The following is a 20,158-nucleotide window of genomic DNA, read 5'->3' on the forward strand; positions in this document are numbered from 1 at the left end:
GGGTTTTTGGTACCCTTTTGTCGTGCTAGGTACCCTTTGCAAAGAATGCCCAAAAAGTGGTACGGTACCATTCGCTTTTAGGTACTTTTTCCACAATGGAAATGCCATAAAAACCGAATCATATCACTCGGTGCAAACAGGCCATTTATGCGCAAAACTGGATTATTGTACAAAAGACGTGCAAATGAAGCAGCTGATGAATGAGCAAATGAATGAGCAGCTGATGAGCAAATTAAACGAGTCAAAGCAAAATAAATCATCACTTCCTGCTTATCTGATGCCAAATATCAATAGTAAAATCGGAATTTGCTGTGGTAGGAGAAGCTGTGTGAATTCATTTAATAAATGACTTGCGCCTCCGAAGGCAATCCTGACATGCAATGAAAGCGGTGGCGTTTGAAGGCATGAGACGAGAAGCACAGACGCTCTTGATTCTAGAGGTCATGAATAATATAATAACACTAATACTGAAAGGGTTACAGTGTTTTACAATGACCAAAACAACATTTCAGATGTTTTATTCACCCTGCTGGTTTGTCCATTCACACATATTTTACCATCACATGATGATAACAAAATCACATGACTTTTTTAATGCGCATACTGGAATTTGTTCGGTGAAAGTGTTGCCATCGCAGTTTATGCGCATCTTTACTTATCAAATAAAAAGTTTATCCAACTCAGTTGTGCGCATGTTTTTTATGCGCATTTTTTAAATTTGTGTGCAACTTGCCGTTTCCAAAATGCACATAAAAATAGGTGAATAGAAAAGTAGCTACTGACAAATAAAACACCATGGAGGTCAACAGCTGATTTTTCTGGCATTGGTCAGTATATCTTTCTTTGTGTTCAACAAAAACTCAAACAAGTTTGGAACAAGTGGAAAAAAGTAAAAGATGACATAATTTTAATTTTTGGGTGAACTATCTCTTTAAGCATAACAAAAAATATCTCTACCTGTATTTGCTGAGGGTCCATCATGTTAACAGGCAAATTAAAAGTCCCCAGCATCACATAGCTATTGGCGTTGCGATCATGCGTAGGCCCAAGCGGAGTCCCTTGAGTGCTACTGGTTGAATTCGGGTTTTGATTTCCTCCCTGTGTCGCCCCAGAGGAACCAGGTACACCACCTGATCCAGAACCCTGCTGGGTGGTCTGTGGTGGGGCCCGCTCCACAAGGTGAATCACCTTTCCATCCACATCTAGAAAAATTAGAGTACACAAACAACAAAATCTCAGAACGCTGCAAGGGGAACATTATTCAAAAGCACACATGATGGGTTGGTCCAAAAAATATATTTTGATATTGAAATAAAATGACTTTCTAAGAAATCCTATTTATGAAAAAAAACGAAGTTCCCTCCTACAACATCAACTCACTGTACTCTGTGAGGGTTTTCTCATCTTGAAGTACTCTCCCCTGGTAAATGAGCCTTTGTTTGTCAACAGGAATTCCAACAGATGGTGAAATGTGCTCCTTGAAATCTTTCACGGTCATCTACAAAGTGAAACGAGAAGCTGTTATTTCAATAGACAATCGGCCGACCGCTGACTGCCACCTCTGCGGTTCAGGTTCTTCACCTTGAATTTGGTGGAACGCAGTGAAATCATCATCAGCACACCAGACATGTGACAGTCAGTTTGCATGAAAAGAAAAGTCCAGCTCACCTGTGCCTCAACTGTGTAACTCCTGCTCTGAGAGTCCAGGGTTTTCACAGTCACCTCAATGGTGTTGCTCGCTTGCTCTTCCATTCTGTCTGTAATATGTTAGACAATCAGGTAGAAAGTTATATATATGACACTATGTTAGCACCGAAAACATAAAGTGCTATAATAAAGTACATGACATCAGCATCACGAAAGAAAGCAGTGTTGTGTTACACACAGGCCACAAGATACCCCAGCTGTCATGTACATGGCCAGATTTCCAGAAGTTTCTTGCTTTTATTAGAAACACCTTCTAGAATGTGCTTTTTAAGATAATAGAAAACGCATGACCTAAAAACTGAAGCAATCTGTAACACCTTCTCCAAACAGACACTTGCTGCTAAACAAGCATTAAATAAGTGCTTATGCATCGATTTTAACACAAATATTAATTTTTAGTAAAAATATACAAGTTATTTGCTCATTTCGACTGATTGTCAGTGACAAACTAAACAGCAACTAGTAATAATAACAACCACAGACATAAAACAAAGTGCTAACATGCTAGCTCGCTAGTGTTTTACCTACCTCGAGACGCGATTATTTCCTTTTTGAAATGCGTCGTTTTGCATATACGTTGCGATTTAGGAGTTTGTTAATAGTGTGATGGTAAGTTGTGCTTGTTGGTATAAAACCGACTAACGTTAGTTAAAACATTACTAATGTAGCGAAGCTAACAGCCTCGCGCTAACATGCTAGCCGGTGTTGCGCGACAAGCACAAGGAAGTAAACGATGACGTCACGACACGTCACATTGACTTGCACGATTAAAAAGTACAAACAATCTTTTTGCCTTAAACAAGTAATTTAATAACAGTAATTTAAGTTTAGAAGCAGCAATGCTACAATTTGGTTGAACATGCAATAATTATCACTGTTTACACACTTAATTCTTTTATTTACCACATCACTCAATGTAAATACATCGAAATATCACCAATAACAAACTAAATTCTCATGTACACACAAAATCTTACACACTATTATGCCAACTTTCAGGAATTACAACACACAGCAATGAATTTCAACAAGCATCAACGGATGTTACATTTTATTTGATTAATTTACTTTATGTTATGCATCATAAACAATAGCTTATTTTTATTTCAACTAACATCTGTGTAAGAACATCATGCAGACATTCAGTCATTCATTTTCCTTCGGCTTAGTCCCTTATTATCAGGGGTCTCCACAGCGGAATGAACCGCCAACTTATTCAGCATAGGTTTTACACAGCGGATGCCCTTCCAGCTGCAGCCCAGTACTGGAAACACCTATATACACTCATTCATACACATTCACTACGGTTTATTCAATTCACCTATACCACATGTCTCTGGACTGTGGAGGAAACCCTCGCCAACATGGGCAGAACATGCTAAGTCCACATAGAAACGCCAACTGACCCAGCCAGGATTCAAACTAGAGAACTTCTTGCTGTGAAGCGACAGTGCTAACCATTGAGCCACTGTATTGCCATTATACAGATAGTTACAGCATATTTTTTAGGCCTATATGTGTCATTTCTTGACACGTAATGTATGCTTTCCCCTTCAGCGGTGGTCTGTGGAACAATCGAAGACCACAGTTTCCATCTTTCATTCCATATATCAGTTTATTTTCTGGTTGGAAAAAGAAAATCGTGAGAACACAAACTGAACAGTCAACATTGCAATGTCAACACTGAGATCCACAAAGATGATAAGGGGCCTAGTGAACATTTTAAAAGTGGGGGGACAGCTATATAACATACAAAAATGTATGCTTAATCACCTGAAATGGTCTGTTTCTAAAAGTGAGGGGAATACAGCAAAATACAACATACTGCATATGTATTTTTTTTTACATAATTTTGGTATGAATGTTTTTCAAACACTCCTGATATTGTAGATTGGGTTGACCTGGTGGTCTGTTAATATCTTAATGTCATCATTTTGTTTTGTCTGTGTATGTTTTTGTTGACTCTGAAAGTACCTGTTGACTTGAATTAAAAAAAAAAATCTCCAGAGACAGGGGAAGAAAGACGAGAAAAGGTTACGTACTGTACATATGACAGAGAGTGTTAGTAGATTAGCAGATTAGCTTAGTTTCTGTAGTTCTGACAAAATAAAAGTAACTGATAATGCTCTGCAAAAAGAGAAAACAGTGACGCAGCATATTAATTAGGCTACGTGTGAGTACAGTGAGGGGGCAATGGAAAATGGAAAAAGATGAAAGAAGGTGGGTCAACTTGGGAGCGAGAGTAGAGGAAGTGGCCCTGTGGAACAGTGCAGAGGCGTCTGCTAATGAGAAGACCCGTTAAAGCATGATATACATCAACATATGGCGTGCAGAAACAAACGTAGACTGTGGTTATCGCCATCACAAGCATCTGATTTGTTGTAACTGAAACATAAATGCAAGTCATGTGTTCTACTTGCTCGTCGAATCCATCATTTAACAGCTCATTATTATTAGTTAACAGCATAAGAGTTTGAGCTGCTCTACATTTTACATGTATTCAGTTAGCAGACACTTTTATCCATTGCAACATATACTGCATAGACCAGAAATGACCAAAGTAGAGCCTGTGAGCCAAAGTTGGCACGTGGTAACCTTTGATTTGGCCCGCCGTCCCATCTAAAAAAAGAGTGAGAATGATGGGGAGGTGGTTGGGGTGAACGCCTTTGACAGAGATCGTCATTTTGAATTTAACGTAACCTTTTGTTTCTATGTTTCATTGCTGAGCTACAAAAAAAGCCAACAAAAATTAAATAATTCAATTAAATCTAAATAAATCAGACTTTTAAAATGTAAATACTATCAGATAAGGGTGACATGGTGGCTCAGTGGTTAGAACTGTCGCCACTCAGTAAGAAAATTTGCTGGTTCGAGCCCCAATTGAACCAGTTGGCATTTCTGTGTGGAGTTTGCATGTTCTCCCCGTGTTGGGTTTCAAGTGCTCCCGTTTCCCCCACAGTCCAAAGACAGGCGCTATAGGTGAATTGGGTGGGCTAAATTGGGCATAGTGTATGTGTGTGAATGAATGTGTGGCTGTTTCTCAGTATAAGTTGCAGCTGGAAGGGCATCTGCTGTGTAAAACATATGCTGGATAAGTTGCCGGTTCATTCCACTGGCGCAACCTCTGATGAAGCCGAAGGAAAATGAATGATGAATGGTACTGCGTTAGTTAATATGATTTAAAGCACCATTTTCCAGTTATTTTTAAATATTACACAATAAATTAGGAAATTACCCATGGCAAATTTAATATGTATGGTTTGCTATATTTATATTTGGCCCACAGCCCTCAATCAAGTTTGCTTTTTGGCCCTTTATAGGAAAAATTTTGGGCACCCCTGGCATAGACTTTGTTCAAAAAGTACAAGACAGCAGTATGGGTTACAGGAAAGTGAAAGCATTTTCAGCTGGATGCAGTTAAAGGTGCACTAAGCAATTTCGTCAAAAAACTTTTGACTTTAAGTGTCTGACTACTGATACTGTCAGGTTTTCTGTGTTCGGGACTGGGATGAGAAGATTATTCCATCAACCGGGAACACTGATAATATGAAGGTTCTGAAAAGTGAACACCATCTTTTAAAAAGAGTGCATGTGAAAAAGGAAGCTTCAAACTTGTATATAAAATATGCAGACACACAGAACAAAACTGCTATTTAGCATCTTGCAAGGCAATTGTGTGTTGCAGTGACTGATTAAAGTTCACAGAAATCCATTATAATTGCAGTGGGCGATTTGGCGGCTTGATGATGCATTGACTATTCTTGCACTGCTTGATGAGTAACATTTCTGCAATGTTAAATTATAAAGGTAAATTTGTTGCATAGCAAGAAATGCAAGTCTAGAGTTTATTTTCTTAAATAAGTAATACAGTGCAGACAGGTAGTTTCAGATTTGTAAAATAATCTGAATTTGAAGCAGCAAAAGTCATTTTTGAGTGTTAATTAAATGGAACCATTCAGAGACACAAATCACCAAGAATCATAATTTCAGTTTAAAATGTGTTGTTTTTTTATGTATTCCACTCAAGAAAATGTCATGCTTAAAGTACTAAAAACTATTTCAAGATTAAAGTGCTAATAAGTTTTGTTTATTCTTTCACTTACTGTCTTTCGGCTCATTTCAGCAGTACGTTGTGCAACCTTCAGCACTGGGAAACACCAATTCCCACACAAAATGGCCCATATCAGATGTTTTTGGACTGTGGGGGAAACAAGAGCACTTGAAGTAAAACCAAGACTCGACTCAGGGATCCTCTTACTGTGAGGCGAGGGTAGCCCCAGGTAGCACCGAATTCTGGCCCAAATTTGACATAAAGCTGGCACAGCAAGCATTCATCTGGCACTGGCATACAGCATGTGGGCCAAACATGGCCTAGTTTGGCAAAGGTGGCACTGTCTTTAAGAGGCACACAAGACTTTGGCCAGATGTCAAATGTAGTATTTGGCCCATGCAGGTGTTAAAAATTGATGTGTGGGCCATGTTAGTTTGGCCTATCTTGACCCACATTTAAAATACATTCAAATTATATAAATAAAAAAAAATTCTACCAATCAGGTAACTTTGAGAAAAAGCATGCCCAATGCTTCATGGGTTTATCAATTTCATTGCAATCATGAGACACCAACATATCCGGCCCAGTTATGGGTTATTATGGCTGACACTTGGCCCAGATATGGTACATGTTTGGCCCTTGTCTGGAAGCCAAACTTGGTCCAGTCATGTACTGTAATTCATTGTATGTGGGGCCAAGCAAAAGCTGATTGTGTAGGCCAGAGCTGGGCCAGATAAATTATGCTATGTGGGTGTTAACCACTGATACTGTGTTTATTAAAATCGAATATATTAATATGAGCAAATCAGTGTCAATGAGCAATGGTTAGAGTGGTTGCAGAGGTGAAAGTTATTGGAAACAACCTTTTTGTGTGTGTACCAAAATATAACACAGTGAGCACAGTGATCTTATGAAGAATTCTCACACTCCCACAGGTCACCAGCAGATACAGAAGTCTTGAGATGTATTAATCAACAAATGAGTATTCACAGGTGAGATTTCTGTTTTGACTATTTTAATCTCAAGTTTGACTGTGACTAATATTTTGTTATATAAAGGGACAGTTTACACACCAATTCTAGCATGATTTACAGTACTCTCCTGCCACTTCTTCCAAACATGAGTTTATTTAATGTTGAGCATAAACAGGAGATGTTTTGAAGAATGTTGGAAACCACTGACTTTTAGTATTTTTTTCACAATAATTGTCAATGTAATTCTTTAAACGTTCTTCTTTTGTGTTAAAAAAAAAAAAAAAAACTCATGGTGGTTAAATGGTTGAGTATATTTCCATTTTCAGGCATCTATCCCATTAATTTAGGATTGATTTATTACATCAACTAAGATTTCAATAACCTTAACAGAAATAGAAACCAACAATAAAAAGAAGTCAGCTTGAGTGGAAGATGCATGCTGGAAATATAAGCGGATTTATATGGAAATATAAATTATTCCCTAATTTAAATGAGCTATTCAAATTACAAACAAACAAACAAACATAGACACCTTTGAGTATATATCTACATGAAGCAGTAAAGCAGCATGCAAATGATTCCAGTTGTTGTTTCAACTGTGCCCACGCATTTTAACCAATAGCTTGGATATTTTTAAAAATGATTTTAATACTGGTTTGTTTAGGAGTCAGACAGACTGGTTTGAAGGGTTTATTAATAAAAACAAAACAATGACTTAGTCACAAATCAAGTACAACAGGCATTCAAATTTACAGCAGAATAAAACTACAAAATGTTCCATTTATTTTATTCGTGGAAAATGTATATTTATAGAGCTTTTCCATGATTTTTGAGAATAACAATGCCTGTCCCACAATATTCTTTTCCAGGCTTGGAACATTAGATTACATTCCAAGCCATGAAAGTGTTGGACATTTTTGAGATGTTCCATGCTAAAAGGAGAATTTCTATTTGCCCGTTTTGACAATGTAATGTGGACAAAGTTTTTTTTCCAATACCAATATTGGTGAATAAAATTAATCCGATATGACAGACCTAACTAAATAAATGTAAATAAATAAAATAAAAGTGTCAATAAAATTGACAAAAAATCTTTTGTGCTTTGTTAATTTGCTGGACTCTTGTTAAACTGCTCTATAGTTCATTGTGAGTGACAGAGGTGTATCTAACTCTATGCAAAGCAACAAATCAGTTACTTTTAAGGTTTCATTTCATTACTAAAACATATTCACAGTTAGAGACACTGGGCCCGTTTCAGAAAGGATGTTAAGTGAAAACTCAGTGTATTTTAACCCTGAAATCAGAGAAACTCTGCGTTTTCTGTTTCAAAATGGCAGGTTTGTTAAACTCGAGAAAGCAGAGAAGGCCAAGCTTGTTTCTTAAAGAGAGGTAACTTTAAGTAAGAGTCAGTAAACTGTGGTAACTTACTCTGTGAACCTAACCTGGGCAGGAGCAGATTTTATTCTCTAAACTCCTCCCCTTTTTTAAAGACACAGCGTTATTTCTCGCCTTAGCCTTACGCTTCCACTCACCTATTTTAATGATCATTTTAGAGAAGCACATAAAAACGGTTGATGGAAACGTCATGATGCACATAACTTTTGGAAATACGCATAAAAACACAAGCATAACTGAGTAGGACAAACTTTTATTCGATAGAAAAGATGCACATAAACTATGGTGGAAACACTTTTACTGAACAAATTACAGTATGAGCATTTAAAAAATGCTTGTTGTAAGAGATCATATGATGAAGAAAATGTGTGTGAATGGTCAAACCAGCAGGCTGAGCACACTATAACACATCTTAAATGTTGTTTTGCTCATTCTAAAATGCCTTAACCATTTCAGTATTAATATTGTTATATTATTAATGACCTCCAGAGCATCTGGAACATGTTAAGAGAGTCTGTTCTCCGCGTCTCGTGCCTTCAAACACCCCCCTGCGTTCATTGTGTCAGTATTGTCTTCTGAGGTGCAAGTACATTTATTAAGTAAAGAAAAGACTGACGCAGCCTCTTCTACCACAGTAAATTCTGTTTTTACAGTTGATATCTAATGCCTGTTTAATCATGAAGTGACGATGGATGGAAACCCTGCTTTACTGGCACATCTTTAATGTAATATTACAGTTTTGCACATAAATGTAATTAATATATTTGGATGGAAACATAGCTATTGCTTACATTTCAGTCACACAAACAACAAAGTCACGTACGAGAATAGTTTGTCTTTTTTAATAAATATTTAGCTTGAATTCACTGACAGGGACAAGTACTGTTACTAGATTATTGGGATTATTATTCTTTCTAAAAATGATTGTTTAATTCTGCTTAAATTCTAAATGTCATATCAACCTTTATCACTTGATCAATAAAAAAGGCAGACACATAAGTGCACTTTTAAATCTATTAAAACTGATCAATGTGTATAAAAGAAGCAGCATGTGTAAAAATTTTATAAACGTCACACATAACATTACTTATTTATTATACTTAAATATTTAAATACTTTAAATTTAAAATTCGCATTAACTTGAGCTGTTTTTCCCACGCTGTTTCATTGATGCAGTGGTGTTGCTTTTTAAAATATGGTCATATTTTCTATAACTTTGCATGAGCAGAATCAAGTTCAGCTGGAGAAAGAAATGTTAATCTCTTTTTTTAAGATGTTACTATAGTCACTCGTAATATCTGCCCTCCATTGATAATGCCTCTTTATAGTCGCAGTGTGTGCGCTTAACTCTGAGTTGGTCTACTCAAAGTTGATCCGCTATTGTGAAACCAAAAACTCAGAGTATTTAATCTCTCGACAAATTAGAGTTCAATTTTAAACTCCAAGATGGTTGAACCTCCTTACTGAAACAGGCCCACTGTCTTTGTTTTCTGTATGTGTAAAATGTATTGGTGTGTGATGTTTCCAGATTTAGCTTCAGACTATGATTTTGTCAATATAACAATATATTTTGAATATTGAAATGATTTTAGAGTTTTCAATTGCCATCCATTGAAAAAAAAAAGCCACATTACTATACGGCTTGTGTTATTCACATCGATGGTAAAAGTCTGGTACGACCCATTTGATTTATGGTGTTGAGATGACATTGTAAATGAAATTGTGCATCAGTATAAGAATCAACCGATTGTACTTGGATTATATACATATTCGATTATCCAATGCTATCTTCGGGACATTTTAGGTTGCCCCAAAGCAATTTTATAGTTAGACCAAAGCTCTTCTATGGCTTTTATTTTTTTTTATGGTGTGAATGAGGGTGTATGGGTGTTTCCTTGTGCTGGTTTGCAGCTGGAAGGGCATCCGCTGTGTAAAACGTATGCTGGAATAGTCATTCCACTATGACGACCTCTGAAATAGAGACTAAGCCAAAGAAAAAAATGAATGAATGAATGGTTTCCATGGATCCATAACCTCCATGTTCATACAATTTGTCAAAGATAACCAATTATTTTGTTATTGAGAACAAAGCCAGTTATTTACTCCATTTATTCTAAAAGATTAGATTTTTAATGTGAGTACATTTTTCCATTTCCTCAACTTTGAGTAATTCATCTTGTAATGGTCTGTCTTCTTTATACCATTATCAGGTTATAGGTTTTGTCATCATTGCCAATAATATATGAAATTAATATCTAACCTCCTTTTCAGCTTTATTAGGCATGACCCAAAGTACTTTAAGTCATTTAGGAATACATACAAAGAGCAAAAATATTGTTGATAGCAGAGTATACAAGTTTTCTAAATTCTCAGTTTCGTCTGCCTCTTCTACCATCAGTAGCTTTCAAACATAACGAAACAAAAGACGATGGTTTTGATTCTGCTGGGTGGAATTATGCAATCGAGGAAATGGTCCATTGTTTATACACACTTGTTTGCAGTAGTCAGTTTCTACTTCATCAAAAAGTAGTGTCATTAAAGATGGCCAACAATGATTGGTCAGCAAAAGATGTGACACATATCTAATCCAACACAATAGTCAAAAACATGTATTATGTATTGTGAAAGTATTTTGGCCCTAATAAGAGAGTAGTCACTAATCTAGTACACTCAAAAAATATGTTTGCTGTTTGTTTAAAATGCTTATTTATAATAAGCTGAAACAACACAATTCTTGAGTTTTTTGGGGGGAAAACTTAATTGTTTTATGTTCAATCCACTTAAAATTGTAAAAAACTAATAAGTTAACTTAATTCCTTTCCGAGAAAAATGGGGTATACAGCATGCACAGGGACATTTAATTTTCAGTCAGCCAGCCCAAGTGCTTTTCAATGGAGTTTCTGCGCTAGCCTGCTGCTACTGACGTCGCTAGTGCTTACGTGGTCTTTCATTTCGTTTTATGCTTGAAAACTAAATGAATGCTGAAGTATATTTAACTGTCTATTAATTTAGACAGTTTAATGCTGAAGTACATCATTTTAATTACATTACAACAACGATTCTGTAAGAGGAACCTTATGGAATCGGAAATAGTCACACACACCTTTCACCGAAGGTTTAGCATTAGCTAAAAATCAATAGCTGTACATACACTTACCGGTCACTTTATTAGGTACACCTTACTAGTACCGGGTTGGACCCCCTTTTGCCTTCAGAACTGCCTTAATCCTTCATGGCATAGATTCCACAAGTTACTGGAAATATTTCTCAGAGATTTTGGCCCATACTGACGTGATAGCATCACGCAGTTGCTGCAGATTTGGCGGCTGCACATCCATGATGCAAATCTCCCGCTCCACCACATCCCAAAGGTGCTCTATTGGATTGAGATCTGGTAACTGTGGAGGCCATTTGAGCACAGTGAACTCATTGTCACGTTCAAGAAACCAGTCTGAGATGATTTGTGCTTTATGACATGCCGTGTTATCATGATGGAAGTAGCCATCAGAAGATGGGTACACTGTGGTCATAAAGGGATGGGCATGGTCAGCAACAATACTCAGGTACTGTAGGCTGTGACGTTGACATGATGCTCAATTGGTACTAATGGGCCCAAAATGTGCTAAGAAAATATCCCTTACACAATTACACCAACACCACCACCAGTCTGAACCTTCGATACAATACAGGATGGGTCCATGCCTTCATGTTGTTGGCACCAAATTCTGCCCCTACCATTCGAATGTCGCAGCAGAAATCAAGACACATCATACCAGGCAATGTTTTTCTAATTTTCTATTGTCCAATTTTGGCAAGCCTGTGCAAATTGTAGCCTCAGTTTCCAGCTCTTAGCTGACAGGAATGCACCTGGTAGTCTTCTGCTGCTGTAGCTTAATCTGCCTAAAGGTCAGAAAAAGCTCGAACCAGTCTGGCCATTCTCCTCTGACATCAACAAGACATTTGTGCCCACAGAATTGCCGCTCACTGGATATTTTCTTTTTCGGTTCACTCTCTGTAAACTCTAAAGCTGGTTGTGCATGAAAATCCCAGCAGATCGGCAGTTTCTGAAATACTCAGACCCGTCTGGCACCAACAACCATGCCGCTTTCAAAGTTAATTAAATCACCTTTCTTCCCCATTCTAATCCTCAGTTTTAACTGCAATAAGTTTCTGCCATGTGATGAGTAACTAGCAGTTAGCCAGGTGTACCTAATAAAGTGGCCGGTGAGTGTATACCTCATTGATCATGTGGAAACCAGCATTTTTTACAGTGTAAGTGAAAACATTCAACAGTTTTACTTTCAAATCCACTATTTTTCTCTCATATTGGATTTAAAGCTGATCTGTTTGTAGCAGCTGCACAAAACATCAGTTGGGAAAGCACAGGGCATTTGGTAATGATTGTGGCTAACCTCATGAAGAATGTCACCTCACTGGTTTCTCCTGCAGTCAGAATGCTGCACATAGTTTGCCGCAGATGCTCCCGATTTTAGATCTCAATCTTTCAGTCCCTCTTCCCTCTTCTCTTTCCGTCTCTTTCACAGGTTGTAAACACACGCACGGGCTATTGTGCGAAAACACACACACAGCAGCGGTCTTTTCCCCCTCCCCTACAAATGAAAACAGAGAACAAACTTTCTCAAATCATGTTAAGCAGATTGACCTGAAAAAAGTACCAAACGCGAGCATGAGATTTTCCCACTGCAGAGTCTCCGCCCACAATCAGTTACTGACCTTCTATTCATATCTCCGACATCTGATCTTATCAAATGCAATATCTGCTTGAGTTTCCCTCTTATTAACAGTACCACCGCCTTCATTAAAAAAAAACCAAAAAATCCGGTTTGATGTTTCGCTTTACACCTGTGCTTAATACAGTATGTGATTCTGTAGTTTGGTATTATTGTGCTCAGAGCAGTAAATTCCATAAATGCTACGAATACTATCAAAAAGTACCACAGTTCTGAGATGTTAGTATAAAAGCTGTGTATTCTTTGAATTACAGTTGAGTACCATGGTACATATGCTAATCTATTAATTCCCAATCAGTCATTTCAAAAGAATTCAGGGTGTTTTGTCAAAATACCTTTGGTTGTGTATTTATAAGGTTTGATTAACAAATAAGATAAGAAAGTTTTGACATAATAAGGCAAAATACTTAAAGGTAACTTGTATCTTTATTAAAATATTGTTCTATACACTGGAAAATATATACAGTTGAATTCAGAATTATCAGCACCCCTGTTTATTTTATTCCCCAATTTCTGTTTAACGGAGAGAAGCTTTTTTTTTTTTTTTTTTTAGCACATTTCTAAACATAATAGTTTTAATAACTCATCTCTAATAACTGATTTATTTTATCTTTGCCATGATGACAGTAATTAATATTTGACTAGATATTTTTCAAGACACTTCTATACAGCTTAAAGTGACATTTAAAGGCATAACTAGGTTAATTAAGTTAACTAGGCAGGTTAGGGTAATTAGACAAGCTATTGAATAAAGATGGTTTGTTTTGTAGACTATCGGAAAAATATAAAGCTTGAAGTGACTAATCATTTTTACCTTAAAATAGTTCATAAAAAATGTAAAACTGCTTTTATTCTAGCCGAAATAAAGAAATAAGACTTTCCCCAGAAGAAAAAAACTATTATGAGTCTCTGAGACATACTGTGAAAATGTCCTTGCTCTGTTAAACATAACATGGAAAATATTTGAAAAAGAAGAAGAAAAAAAATCAAAGGGGGGCTAATAATTCTGACTTCAATGTTAATTAACAGTTTCTATACTTTGCGTTGATATATGGTTGTGAACTGCATTATGGGACAATGATCTATGCTCTGTTGACTTTTGATGTTGAAAATTCATTCATTCATTCATTCATTTTCGTGTCGGCTTAATCCCTTTATTAATCCGAGGGTCGCCACAGCGGAATGAACCGCCAACTTATCCAGCACATTTTTACACAGCGGATGCCCTTCCAGCCGCAACCCATTTCTAAGAAACATCCACACACACTCATTCACACATACACTACGGACAATTTAGCCTACTCAATTTACCTGTACCGCATGTTATTGGACTGTAGGGGAAAGAAGATTACCCGAAGAAAACCCACGCGGCCGCAGGGAGAACACGCAAACTCCACACAGAAACGTCAACTGAGCCGAGGCTCGAGCCAGCGACTTAGCGACCTTCATGCTGTGAGGCAACATAACAAAATGCATAAAAGAAATAATATATATAAAAATAAGTCTGTAAAATAACAGAAAATGTACTGACAGTTTATTACATGGTATTTGTTGTGTATATACAACACCAACCAAGACAATATATCAGTTTAATCTATTAAAAATGTTAATAAAAGTCACTTTTTTGGAAACTTTTTAAGGTAAAAGTTGTTAGAAAAAGGATCAAGGTCCCATAATGCAATTCAAAAACATAAATAAATGAGAAAAATTAAAACATGAATCAGAAAATACGAAAAACTGTAAATTTATGCATATTTTTCACAGTGTAAGACTACTCGACTCATATGCGGTTTTTCAAATACTATACAATATGGCAGGGGTCGGGAGCCCCTGAGGGGGTCATGGGAAAATGACAAGGGGTCGATTGGTGATTTCTAAACATCAAATTTTTTTTATTAAACTATTAGAATTACCATATTTTATCCACAACCTACAGAAACATAAAATAGAAGTTAATAGTTGCATAAAAAACATGCAAAAAAAAAAAAGCCATCAGCCTTTTAATGACCTTTTTTATAAGATTTTGTTCATATTTATAACCACCTCTAAGGAATATGGGGGTCATAAGTCACTGACATTATTACTTGGGGGTCCTGGGCTGAAAAATTTGGGAACCCTTGCAGTAGGGAATTATGTTATTTCAGAAATTCAATGGCTGCAGTCCCCATGAATATGCATACTTTTCCAGTTTCCCCCACAATCCAAAGACATACAAGTGAATTTAATAAACTAAATTGACCAAAGTGTATAAGTGTGTGTGAATGCGAGAGTGTATTAGTGTTTACCAGAACTGGGTTGCAGTTGAAAGGGCATCCACTGCGCAAAACATAAACTGGAATAGTTGGCGGTTCATTCCATTTTGGCAACCACTGATAAATAAGGGACTAAGCTGAAGGAAATGAGTGAGGATTAATGAGTTGGACGAGTGTGGCCGAAACTGGGTATTGTCTGAGGTGGTAATATATTTGAATTTTTCCTTATTCAAGAAGTGTGTTTTATATAGCATGAATGTGAATAACTTGAATGTAATTAACACATAATATAATCACAAGACATACTTGTTTCAGTTGCATCACTTCTCTTAATATTTTCTTTCTTGTGACTTCATAGTTAACACAGTAGACAGATAGCGATCACTGGCTGACTGAACTTTACTTTTAGGTTTACTAAGTTCAATGTAATTAATAGATTTACATAATAATGTTACCCACATACAGTTAATATGTATTTGTGTTACTTTTTGAAAGTTAAATCATTAAATTCTATCTTTACTCTATAAAATGCCTGACAATGGCGGTAAATAGGTGTAATATGAATGGATTTCGTTGCACAATTACTTCTGTTTATCTCTCAGTATAGTTTCAACCAGACCGGTTTGTGTCACAGGAAGTGTTGTACATACATATATACATACATGTTCAACAAGTACCATAACTTGAATGGATTTGTGGATTTATTTTTATGATTATCATTAAAGACTATAAAATACACAAGACATGTCAACCATATAGTTTTAAACTGGGAAAAGTGTAACCAGGGATTCGGACCAGCCGTGAGTTCCTTTCTGCAGATTTTGAGAGATTTTAATGTTAAAAAATGAAACTAAAGACAGTTATTGTTTAATTTTATTGGTGGTTCCTGATTTGAAATTTAATCATAAACTTGCCAAGCAATTTTGAAGAGTTTAATGTTTCCTCATTCAGATAGAATGGGAGAGGCATTTCAAAGATGGCCGTAGATTAAAATTTCTTTCCTTAAAGGGACTTTGCTATCATCCATAGGTAAACAGCCATTAACATCATAGGTGGAGAAAGTCAATCACAGAATTTCCTGGATTTCCTGTTCTGGACTTTAAACATTTCAGGACTCTTATGAAGGATGAGTGAGCTCTTGGATTTCATCTAAAATATCTTAATTAGTGTTCCAATGATAAACAAGGTCTCAGGAGAACAGCAACAAGGGAGAGTAAATAATAACAGAGTTTGAATTTAAGGGTGAACTAACCCTTTCAGAAGAATGTGGGTGCACAGTATTTCCCCTTCAAATAAATGGCTACAATCAACTGCTTGGTTACCAACATTCTTCAAAATATCTTCTGTTGTGAGTTCACTTTCAGAAATAAAAGCTATGAAAGCTGTCACTGGGGCAGTACCTTTTCAAGTTGCACACCTTTGTACCAAAAGGGTTTATATTGGTACATTAAAGGTACACCTTTTAAAAAGGTCCAGCCCCAGCAGTGGTGGAAAGAGTACTGAAAAATCTGACTCAAGTAAAAGCACCATTCCTTGCCCAAAAATGTAGTTCAAATAGTGTAAAAGTATCTGTTGTAAATATTATTCAATGCGTAAAAAGTAGCCCTTTTAAAAAGTACTCAAGGGTAGTGAGTATTATACTATGAAAGTCTAACGCGTTTACATGCAATTTGTGCATGTATGTGAGTGAAAACGTAACATTCTGTAGTGCACTTAGTGATTGTTTAAGGCCATTTCAGTCAGCCAGTTTAAACAGTCTCTGGTTTATTGTGTGTGATGATTTTAGATGTCTTCTTGGACACTTCTTTTTTTTTTTTTTTTTAAGATTTATTTTTGGCCTTTATTGAGAGGATAGGACAGTATTAGACAGGAAACTAAGTGTGAGAGAGAGGGGGTGGGGGGGTGGGGGGATATGGTCAGGAAATGTCCTCAAGCTGGGAGTTGAACTCAGGACGCCCTGAAGTGTTACTGCACCATATGTCAGCGTTAACCACTAGGCTATTTGCACTGACTTCTTGGGGTACCCATGTTTTGAGGTAGTTTAGTATGACGCAATTTAGTTTCTATGTGCAATTTCATTGGACAGAAATCAGAGGACTTATTGTTCTACTTTAGCCAATCGCATAGACAAGACAAACATAAAGTAGTGACTGAAGGAAAGTAATGGGTAAAAGAACCAATACAGCACTAAAAATGTACTCAAGGGGAAGTAAAAGCATTTTTTGAAACTACTTCCTGAGAAAAACTACTCAGTAGCAGTCATTTGAGTATTTGTATTTGTTACTTTATACCACTGAGTCCCAGTGACAACGGTTGTACCTTTGTTTCTTACATATATTATGAATGTCATCATTAAATTCCCAAGTATCTACAGTGCTCCGGATAATTGAGTACAACCCATTTTGAAAATTATTATTTGTATTAATTTCTCAGTAAATATAGGCAATGCATTTTAGTGCATTTAAACAAAACAGATTTATTAAACAGATATATGTATTAAAATAATAATTTAGTCACCAAACATACTAAGAAATTAAAAGATAATACAATTCAAGCTAAATATTGCAAAAACAAAAAAATTACAACCTACAAAATTTCAACAATTTTTTGCTTCTCTTGATTTTTCTCTTTTTAAAATTTGTATTTAATACAATTTTTTTTCTAACATATAAAATTGGGTGTAATACTTTTGGACCGTTATTGTAAGTTATTTTGACAGATAAGCTCCAGATTTGGCTTCAGTACTGACTAATCGAATGTATATGCACAAATATAATATTGTATAGGTTCCTATTAAAAATATGAATTTAAAAGATAATTTGTGAGGCGTGCACTTATATATGCTGAGCACTGTATGTAAACAGTCCTATTCTTTCAACATAGAGAACTGTTCTTCAATCTAAAGGATTTCTGCATATTAGAGCAACAAGATGTTGTGTTTGTGCATTGATGGAAGGTGGTTGGGTTCACAAGTCACATACACTAAAGAGATAGGGACAGTGTGTTTGTCTTTGTGTAGGCTGTTGTGTAGGAGTGTGTGGTATGCATAGGAAAGTACAAGCGACTGATGGGGATGTCCCAAAGGGTTTAACACTTCCAAGAGAAAAAAGAAGAAACAGGGGATCTGGGTGAAAAAAAAAGACAACAACTTGTCAGTGCAAACACTGTTGTTGCCTTCCCCTGGATGAAAAAACACAATCGCATACACACACACACATAAAAATAATGTCTGTAATATCTCCTAAACCAGAGTGTGCTCTTTTAAATCAAATCTGGTAGAGTGAAAGTGCATAATGGGACTTCTTCATGTTGTCAACATAAGCCAATGAACAACATAAGCCAACATTTTTTATCTTCATCCTTCCTGTTTTGCCAGTGAAATCTCAGCACCTGTTCAGCAAAAATTTAATTATTGCAGTTTTGTTTTTTATTTGAGGTAAAGTGACAGCTCATATTTTGACTTCACTATGGAAAATAGTCCAAATATGAGTCCTGTCACTTTCAGCAACCTTCTAACTCATTTCTATAGTATGATTTCAAGTACGATGATTTTCTGACCATCCACCTTCTCTGATGTTTCCAACCACAGCCACTACCACCGAAAGAAGCAGAAGAAAACATACAGAGAGAGAGAGAGAGAGAGAGAGAGAGAGAGAGAGAGAGAGAGAGAGAGAGAGAGACAGAGAGAGAGAGAGAGAGAGAGAGAGAGAGAGAGAGAGAGAGACAGAGAGAGAGAGAGAGAGAGAGAGAGAGAGAGGTCCATGGCAAGAAAATGAGAGCATGAAAAGGGGAAACCCTGTGGGAGAGGCCATGTCTAGATGCTCATTGAGTCAAACAGCCACATTTCACACTACAGCACACACTAAGGTGAGTGAAGCAATCTTTCTCATAATCCAATACTGACTATCAATGTTATTGCTTAATGATCATAAGATAACGGTGCCATTTGATTATCATTCTCTTGTAGCAGATACTAAATCAGATATTAATTGAAGGATTTTTGCATATAGCCACTAATAGATGACAAGTGTAGATCCTCATATGTAAGTCAAATGTAACCTATAATATTCAGATAAGAAGTCAAATGAGATGCAAATACCTGAACCAATTGTTCAAATGTGAATGTTATCACTTAAATCTAAATATATGGACTCATTCTGGAACTCATCTGAAGAGGTCATACTGAGTCTTCAGTTTGATTTATGATTGATTTATGATATTGATTTTATTTTTAAACTAGACTGATAATGTCTAGGTCAATCTGATTAATGCAGCTCTACTTCAGATAGTATTTTTAATTCGATTCTCAGATATGTGAGATGAACAGCATGTATTTGTAAAACTTTAGAATTGTTTAAACTTTATACTATTGACAGCAAACACTGTTCAAAAGTTTCCTTCACCAAATCAATATGTCACTGTGGTAGTAAAATAAACAAAATGAAAAGATAAAAGTCTCATCAGATCAAATAAGAAAAATGTCCAGCTTCAAAGTACCCAGAGTACTCAGAAGGTTACATTCAACCCACCTGGAGGTGAGCTGGGTATCTTTGTGGGCATCATGGGAATTCACCTGACTTAGGTGAAAAGCAAATGCACCACTGCTCTTCTTATAGCCATGCACGCGTGCATAACTACAAACCACAGTGGAAAGAGAGTGGATGGCCTGAGAGTTTGAGCATATGTGATTATTTATATAAGAGCACTGTAAGATTCAATAGATTTGCTCAGCAAGTTAGTTGTTTATCTTCATTGGCTGTTTTATTTGCGTGATGTTGTGCTTTCTAGGCATCTAGATCAAATCCATGTATTTAGGTCAGTAGGCTGTATGGTGGTTTCTTCCACTTCATTCAGTGTACATGTATATCATGGTTTTCACCGATGCAATTCTTTCCTTTCTCTTGGTGTCTGCTAGTCACGGAGATGACCGGCCAGAGTAACCCCAGGTTCCGCCTCCTGATTGGCTGGTGCTGCCTGATGAGCTCAGCTCTTTTGATGATGACCGTATATCTCGCGACAAGTTCGAAC

At 36.5% G+C, this 20,158-nt stretch overlaps 2 protein-coding genes across 6 annotated transcripts in view; one reads left to right on the plus strand and one right to left on the minus strand.

Moving 5' to 3' along the window:
- bag6 (BAG cochaperone 6) overlaps nt 1-12,844 on the minus strand; it is a 50,133-nt gene extending 37,289 nt beyond the window's left edge. For 2 of the 4 annotated variants that reach the window (XM_087283413.1, XM_087283411.1), the window contains exons 1-4: nt 12,540-12,844; nt 1,669-1,757; nt 1,381-1,498; nt 958-1,202 (exon numbers count right to left, since the gene is read on the minus strand). In XM_087283413.1, the coding sequence (XP_087139539.1) occupies nt 958-1,202; nt 1,381-1,498; nt 1,669-1,752 (447 nt within the window). In that variant the 5' untranslated portion in view covers nt 1,753-1,757; nt 12,540-12,844. 4 annotated transcript variants of the gene reach the window in all.
- Nucleotides 12,845-18,796: 5,952 nt separating this feature from the next.
- The window catches only part of lta (lymphotoxin alpha (TNF superfamily, member 1)), a 6,856-nt gene continuing 5,494 nt past the window's right edge, over nt 18,797-20,158 (plus strand). The window contains exons 1-2 of one of the 2 annotated variants that reach the window (XM_087282975.1): nt 18,797-18,997; nt 20,046-20,158. The exon at nt 20,046-20,158 is cut by the window's right edge and continues 6 nt beyond it. In XM_087282975.1, coding sequence (XP_087139101.1) covers nt 20,054-20,158 — 105 coding nt within the window. In that variant the 5' untranslated portion in view covers nt 18,797-18,997; nt 20,046-20,053. Of the gene's footprint in view, nt 18,998-20,033 lie in introns of those variants that run through there. The other variant, NM_001024821.1, reaches the window with a different exon arrangement.

This window comes from Danio rerio, chromosome 15 (genome assembly GCF_052040795.2).
Source record: "Danio rerio strain M-AB ecotype USA chromosome 15, GRCz13ab, whole genome shotgun sequence".
Classification (NCBI taxonomy): Eukaryota; Metazoa; Chordata; class Actinopteri; order Cypriniformes; family Danionidae; genus Danio; species Danio rerio.